An 8285-nucleotide genomic window follows, 5' to 3' on the forward strand; every position below is an offset into this window, starting at 1 on the left:
CCCCGCCGCCGCTGCCCCCGTCGGAAGCGGCGGGCGAGGCGGGCTCGGCGCTGCCACCGGGGGGCGACTCGAACAGCGGGTCCCGGGCTGCGGCGGCGGCGGCGGCGGCGGGCGCGGACGGGGGGGCAGCGGCGGGCGGCGTCCCCAGCCCCGCCGGCCCCGTCCCCAGCCCCGCCGGCCCCGCCTCGCCGCCGGGCTCCGACAGGTCCAGGAAAGCCTGGCGCAGCAGGCCCGCCCCGTCCCCCCCGAGCGAGCATCCCAGGGCGCCGGGGGGCTGCGGCGGCGGCTGCAGGTAGGTGGGTACCGGCAGCCCGCCCGGGGTGCGCGGCGGCCAAAACATGCAGAAGGGAGGGTAGAAGGCGGCGTCCTTCCTGCCCGGCCAGAAGAGCCCCGAGAGCCCGCCGCCCGCCGCCGCGGCCCCGCCGGCCTTATGCGCGGCCGCCCCGCCGAGGCCGTCGCCGCCGCCGCCCTCCTCCTTCTTGTGGCAGAGCCCGAAGGCGGCGGCGGGGAAGCCGTAGGGGTGCGGGAAGAGCCCGCCGCAGCCGGGGAACTTCTGGAGCATGCCGCCGAAGGAGCCCTTGCTGGGCACCGGGATGACGGGGTAGCTCCGCGGGCTTTTGCCGCCGTGCGCCGCCGCCACCGCCTCCTGCAGCTCCTCGTCCTCCTCGAAGCGCGGCCGTTTCTGGTGCAGGTCGGGCGGGGCGGCCAAGAGGTGAGGGCTCAGCAGCCCGCCGCCAACCACCGCCGCAGCCTTCACCGAGCCCAGCGGGTGGCAGGCGGCGGGGGCGGCGGCGGCGGGGGCCGGCGGGGCGGGCGGCAGGGCGCGCTTGCGGCTGCCGCCGTTGAACATGGCCTTGACATCCTCCCAGGCGAAGACCAGCTCATCCTGGGGGCTCTTGTCGGTCAGCTTCAGGTGGCGGCGCCAGGAGTTGAAGTTGGCGGCGTCGGGCTGGGTGTACTTGGCGTCGGGGGTGCGGTGGGAGTGGAAGATGAACTTGTTGGGCGAGAAGTACATGCTGCAGTAGCTGCACTTGATGCACTTGGCCCGGGAGCTGTTGTAGCGGGCCGGGATGAAGCTCCCGCGGCATCCCCAGGCGCACTCGTGGGATACGTCGAAGGCGAAGTTATCCGGCAATTTGGGGGGCCGGTTCTCCCCCAGGAAGGACTTGCAGAGCCGCTCTGCCTCCCTCTTGGTGATCATGCCGCAGCGGCGGGAGGAGATGGGCATGGCTCCGGCCCGCCGCAGGATCTCCAGCTGCACCGGCGTGCACTGCACGCAGGTGATGCCCAGGGCCACCCGCCGGTTGTGGATCTCGTTGTAGCTGAAGTTCTTGAGGAGGGTGTTGGAGATCTGCGCCAGGCACAGCCGCTCCTGCCCGTCGATGACCAGGGAGACGATCGGGATGCCGTAGAGGATCACCTGCCCCACCTGGTTGGGCTTCATGGCGGCGTGGCCGGCCCTCGGCTGGTTCATGGGGTCCGGCGGGTACGCGCTGGACGGCGACGGCAGCAAGATATCGGTGGGGCCGGGCAGCGGGCTGGTCGCCATCGTCTCAGCGCCGGGGGGGCTGCTCTGCTCTAGCTGCGGGAGGAGAAGGGCACAGAGACACAGCGCCGTCAGCCGAGCGCTCACAGGGATGGAGCGTCCCCGCCGCACGCACCCCGTCCTCCCCCCGCTCCTCTGGTCTGCCGGCATGCCGAGGCGCTTCCCGTGGGGAGGTTTGCTCAGCGACCCCGACTCCCCCAAACCTCCTCTGTCCTCGCCGGGGGTGTCCCCGGAGCTGTCCGACCCCGCGCATCCCGGGTCTCCGACGAGCGCATCCCACCGCGGGTGTGGAGATGGCGGCACCCGAGCGAACCGTCCCCGTTTGGAAGAATCTCCGACCCCAAACACGTCTCAGGGACCCGTGTCCATCTGCTCGCCCTGGAAACTCGCCGCCACCCGGGAGGGCTCCGCGCAGAGCCTCCGCGGGCACACGGCGACCGAAGAGGGGTCCCCTCTCCTCACGCCCCGCGACGGGGAAAGCCACGGAAGAGGAACAAAAACCCCCCAAAGTTTCGGTGCTCCCCGCGGCTGCCCGGGCATCCTCCCCGCCCGGCGCCCGTTACCTCCGCGGCCGCTCTCCGGCCGTGCCGCCGCCGGACCTTCCTCCTCCTCCTCTTCCTCCTCCTCCAGCAGCCGCCGGGAGGGAGGGAAGCGCATCCCCGCGCCCGGCGCCGCGGAGCCGCGCGGCCGGACAGAGCCCCCCGCCCCCGGTGCGGCCCCCGTGGGCGCTCTGACGTCAGCGGCCCGGGGGGGCGGACGGGGCCGGAGCCACCGCACGCCCCCCCAGACGGTGGGAGGTGAGCGGGGCTGGGGGCGGCTCCCCCATCCCTCTCGTCCTCCCTCCTTCCCTCCCTCTCTCCCTCCCTCCCTTCCTCGCTGCTCCGGGAGGGGATACGGGCGCCCCGTCGGGGCCCGTCCTCCCGCCGCCGCCCCCCGAGCGCTGCCCCGCTCCGCGCACGGTGTCCCGGGGAGAGGCCGGAACGGTGGAAGGTGGACTGCGCTTTGGCTTTTTTTTTTAATTTAGCCTTTTTTCGCCTTCCTCTCTTCCCTCCGCCCATTCACGGTCTGAGACAAATCGCTTCCAAGAAACGGAATATTCTCCTTATGTACCCCGCGTCTTTTCGGAAACGATGTTTTTTAAGGGGTCCGGAGAAATTACAAGGTAGGGGAGGAGAAAGAGAGAAAAAGTTGATTTCTCGCCACAACCGTGTCCGCACGAGCACGAGCAGCTTCTGTATCCTCACTGCCATTCCCAAATACACTGGAGTCATTCACCAGAACCACTTTCTCAAGCACCCGGGCCCAGATTCTCGCTCCCACAAAGACCGATACTGCGCAAATATGTTCTGCTTGAGTTTTTTTAACTTTTCCCCCTCCCCCCCAATTGGTTTATGTCCCCAGCTAAGGAAAAAAGAAAACAAAAAAAAAACAAAAAAAAAAACCAAAAAAACCCCAAACCAACAAAAAACACCCAACAAATAGGATACAGAACGGTGGCGGTTTCTGCTTTTTTTTTTTCCTGCTTTTTTTCGTTTCTTTTTTTAGTGAATGCAGTGAACTGAAAATGTAGATTTTTTTTTTTCTATTCTTTTTTTTTTCTATTCTTTTTTTTTTTTTTTTCTTTTTTTACAACTCCAATCACTTCCAAAAGGATGTGGGTCCCAATTGCCACTCTGCGCAGCTCTGGGAGAGGACGGGGCGACCCCGCCGCGACTCCCCCACCCCAAGGCAGAAGGCCAATACGGCTCAACGCCACTACTTTCCAGGGGGGGGGAAACTGCAGAAAACCGGCTAAACCCCGGGAAAATTAAAAACTCATTCCTAGCCAAAATGGAGAGACAACTGGACCGTCAAGTGTTTCCTAATACCCTTCTGATTTATTTTCCTTTTACAAAAATATCTGTATCCTTCTTTTTTCCTCCATGCACATGACCAGTACTTAATATTTCTGCACATTTAACTATGAAAATTTGTAGATTTTTTTGGTTGTTCTGTTTTTTTTTCTCGGGCATCACAGATCCAGAGGGAAATCTCTACACCGACCTTTCCCAGGACATCCACACTAAAGCTCACACCTTCTCTCCTCTATCCGGATCCTTGCTAATAATAGTAATAGTAGTAGTAATAATAGTAATAGTAATAGTAATAGTAATAATAATAATAATAATAATAATAATAATAATAATAATAATAATAATAATAATAATAATAATATCGCGTCTCTCCTTATTACTTCTGTCACTTCCTATTAAACCTTGCTCTTCCCCGTGTCGCAACTGTCACAGGGAGACTTCCCCCTTTCCCCTCCCTCCTACTTTTTTCCTGATCCTCTTCTGCACGGAGCCTGCTGCTTTCGTGTGAGCAATGGCTATAAGCCTCACATTGGTGACATTTTAATCAATGCTTCCTAGCCAGACTGACATGAATTTTACACTTCAAAACTCTCCTCCGCCAGCTAATTGATTCAAATTGTTTTATTGGTTAAACCCGTGTCACACATTGTATGATCTATTACCACGCCTCGGAGAAAATCTCCCCTCCTGTCTCCGCTCCCAGGTCGGCTCCAGGAGGGACGGGGGGATTTTAGGGAGAAGCCGCTCGGTCCTGCGGATGCTCAGTGCCTGCATCTCCGCAGCGGCCGCCGGGCAGACCGCTGCTCTCTCCCGTGGTCACTCGGCGGCTTTTCCCTGACCACTCCCGGGAGAGCCGGGGATGGGCAACTTCGCCCCAGGCTCTGAGCCCGGCGGTGGAAGAGGACGAGAAGCGGTTGCGGGAGGCGGAAGGGATGAGAGGGTTTTGCAGAACACCTTCAGCGAAGGGAGAGGCGAAAAACTCAGGCTCGGGACAGGGTCATCGCTAGCCAGAGATTAGGTTCTATTTTGTGGTGACTAAACGAAAAGTAAAACTAAATTGCCTTTTTTACTTTTTTTTTATTTTTTGTCACCTGCTTGGTGCTGTTGACCCTCCTTGATTCCGTTGTAAAAACTGGGTGGCTTCCTCCATTCCCATTAAAGGGAAAACTGAAACGCACGGGTCGGGATGTCTCAGTTCCCGGAGGGAGGAGGTGCAAGGCCCACCGAATTTGGGGCAGACACTGGCCCACACCAGCACCGTGGAGAAGCGGGGCAAGAATACACCGTTCCCTACTTTTCCTTACTTAAGCCTGTTGGGAAACCTCACGGGGTAGCAGGACCTCAGTACGGGAATGGCGGGGGTGGCGTGGCAGAGAAAGGCTTGCCCACACAGAGCCCGGGAGGCTCCCGCAGGTGTCCCCAGGAGGGCGAGGCCCGGCGGGGCTGCTCGGCCGCCGCCAACCCCACCGGGGTTTCCGTGGGTCTGATGGAGCCCACCCTGACCACGACGAGGGGCGGAAGGGAATCCCCGCTGGAGGTGGGGTGTCCACACTCCTCCTCACGGGCAGGTGCCGATCTGGGGGCTCCTGTCCTGATGTCGACTCCAATTTCTCCCGTTCATTTCGTTTTTTGCTGTTGCCAGATGGCTTGGAGTCACCTCTCAACGGAGTAGTGGAAAAGGTGGAGAAACTTCTCACAGAAGCCTGGAGGGCTAAGCAGGAGTCCTGACTCCTTTTCCCTCTTCCCTTCTCTGTCGCGATTCTGCCTCGGAGCGGGAGGCGACAGCAGCTCGTTCTCCAGCCGCGGATCGCTTCGTGTGGAAACGAGCAGCGGGGAAAAGCGGCCAAGTTTAAACCACCCCAGCCCACCCTCATGGCCTTTATTTACTTCCAGAGCGCTTAAATATTGTAGCAGAGAGGCCACGCGAAGCAAGATAACCTTGGTGCGTTTAAAAAACCACAAAGAAAGCCACCCCCAACATGAATCCATTCCCTCCTCCCACCTCTCCATATCCCATTGAAACTTCCAGCCGTGTAAGTAGCAGACACGAGAGGTATTGTTATAAAACCTCTTCTCCTAACAAAATTTAGACGGCAAAGTTTGGTTTTGTGTTTTTGGGTTTTTTTCCTATCAAATACTTCTGTGTAGATTTCGCTTGCATTGCTTGGTCTAGAGCAAAGCTCTTTTCTAAGTAGTATTTTTTTTAAATCGCACTTTATTATATTAAGCAGAACGGGCATTTGGAATAGAGGTGGTCCCATCTGGAAAACCCCGGAGCTCATTTAGATCACATCACTTCGGGCTTTTGTCTCTGCTCTTGAATAACCCAGCTAGACACAACAAAAGGGTAGAGATCTCTGCGTGGAGTTTTTTCAGTGGCAAAAGGACGCCTCGGAAAGATGCTTCTATATTCTTAATAACGAGAGGGAAACGACTCAACGGGATCTTCTCTTGGCTCTCGAAAGACACCAGGAGAGTTCAGGGATGGGGCATTTTTAGATAGTTTTTTACCCCACCGGGAGCTGAAAACCAGCACGCCGGCTGAAGGGAAGGAACCGAGAGCGGCAGCTTTTGTCTGACTGAGGTCTCTTAAATTCTCAGTTTAATGTGCTCGGAGCGACCCAAACCCGAGATGGTCCTCGCCGAAGGTACGTGCAGACCTTAACCAGGAGGCGCGGTACCCCCGCCGGGGGAAGGCTGTCCGCCAGCCCCCCAGCATCACTCACCCGATAGAAACAGCACCTCGGAAAAAAAGCGATTTATCATTTTATTTCGTCCTACGGGAAGGGACTGGCAGCCCGGGAGACGGGCGCTCCCTAACCCTCCGTCCAAGCTTTTGAAAACACGAGGGGAATTATTTCTGTTCTGCCTGAGGATGGGGTGGCAGGGAGGAAAAGAGCTGCAAGTTAAGGTGTGCTTGAATTAACACCCCAGGGAGTGGTGGACTTGGGGGGGGGGGGGCAAGAAAGATCCCAAACGAAAAAAAAGCCACCTCAGCTATTGATTTATTTCCCCCCCAAACGCATAAATTAAAGAGCTCTGAACATTTGCATGAGAAACGTGCCTGCTCCGAAGTATTTAAACGAGCAACAAATTTCCACGGTGGCCAAGCAGGGCCCCAGTCGTGCTGTGATGGGGAGCAGGGATCCCAAACTTCCGAGAGAAACGTGACGAAGAGTCATCACGTCAGTAAATAATTCAATTTTGCGTCTTTCAGAACCCAGTAACCTTGGGTGTCTTAGAAAGCAGATTGTACAAACAGGCAATTAAGATGAGCACAGAGACTTTCAGAGGAGATATAATGAACCAGCTTTAATTACTATCTTGAAATTAAAAATGTAATATACAGATTTAAATTTATTTTCACCTAAATTGTGTATAAAATTATATGGCGTTCCCCCCCCCCGCCTTTTTCCCAGGCTAAGAAACGAATTGCCACCAAGCTTGCCACTAAAAAGTCTGAAGTACTTTCCAAACCCTGCTCCCCAGCACGCAGTAATAATGATACATTTATCATTACTGATGACCGCCCACTGGTTTATTATTGCTTTGTTGCAACTATTACAATCAAGAGATTTCTTTATTTACTGTTAACATTCACTTAAAGCTGAATGTTAATGACTCTTCTGAATTCACCGAAGACTTTTCCGTTATATTTCAGGAGTAGTTACGGTTTGGGTTTCAGAAACGGCAGAAAAGGAGGAGAGATGCTGGGGTGGTGGTTTGCTCCTGGTTTGTCTTTTCTTTTCTCTTTTTATCCCCCCTTCTTAAAAGGCTGTTTAAGAGGATTTATCTAAGTCGGATTTTCAACAAAGAGTTGCAAAAGCCTTGGCGTAATGTACGTACTTGACTGTAGCTAATTATGAGTGTATTTTATTACAGGAGATTCATTCATTATTGATAAATGTTTGCAGTAACTTCCTGCTATGTAGAGTTGTATTTTACGAGGAATAAACAACCTATGGGGATTGGGAGTGTTTGGCTTTTACGCTTCTGCACTCTTTGACGGTTCCCATTACCCACTTCGGAGCCTGGCTTGTCACCTTCCCTCTTTCTACACCCAAAAGCAACTTCTTTCCTCTTCCCTTACCACCGCATTCCTCTCGTTCCTTTACCCCTTGCCATGATTTCAGGATTATAATTTTAAAAAAAAGTGATTTGTATAGTACAGGATTTTACTATAGGCACTCTTCCCTGAAGCCAGGTCCGTATGGATATCTCCAAAGGGTTGTACGGACCGGGATGAGCTCCCGTTTCGGGCCAGCCGATGGGCAGGAGCTGTGCAACAAGCAGGCAACACACAGAGAGCGCTTGGAGGGCGGGGAAAAGGGTTCCCCCGAGGGCTCCCCGCTTCGGCTCCAGCTCTCGGACCCCCAAAGCTTTGGAGTCGCAGCCAGTAAAAATATACTAATTAATAATAATTTAAAATATCTATTATTTCCTCCCCGGCTTTTAAACATCGAAGCCGCTGATTAAGCGGAGGAGACGCCTCTCACAGGCTAGTGGTCGCCTCTTATCCCACCTCTCCCCAAAATCAGCCTCTTCCCAGGCAAGGAGGGTCGTTCCAGGGGGAAAAAGCCGAACTGTCTGGGGCAGAGGCGCAGCGCTGCGCTCAGCCCCGCATCCCCCCACGCCATCCCGGTGCCGGCAGCGCTGCGCGGGCGCCGAGAGCTCCGTGCGCTCCCCTCCCCAAGGCGCCGGGAGGTCTCCGCTTTGGATTTGGGGACCAGCCAGCCCTGCTCGTCCTTTCCGACCTCCACGCCTGGCCCAAAGTTCACGATTTGTAAGGAAAATTAAAAACCATGTCTACGTGGAAGTAGACATCGGCATAAGAGACGCGGGAACGAGGGGCCGCGCATCCGGAAGGGATGAGCAGCGCAGCTCCA

General features: G+C 56.1%; 1 protein-coding gene across 1 annotated transcript in view; it reads right to left on the reverse strand.

Annotated features, from left to right (window-relative positions):
• SKOR2 (SKI family transcriptional corepressor 2) overlaps positions 1-1681 on the reverse strand; it is a 26767-nt gene extending 25086 nt beyond the window's left edge. Inside the window, exon 1 of the mRNA XM_030237517.2 lies at positions 1-1681. This exon is cut by the window's left edge and continues 662 nt beyond it. Coding sequence (XP_030093377.2) covers positions 1-1549 — 1549 coding nt within the window. The 5' untranslated portion in view covers positions 1550-1681.
• Between the last annotated feature and the right edge of the window lie 6604 nt (positions 1682-8285).

The sequence above is a fragment of the Serinus canaria genome, chromosome Z (assembly GCF_022539315.1).
Source record: "Serinus canaria isolate serCan28SL12 chromosome Z, serCan2020, whole genome shotgun sequence".
Lineage (NCBI taxonomy): Eukaryota > Metazoa > Chordata > Aves > Passeriformes > Fringillidae > Serinus > Serinus canaria.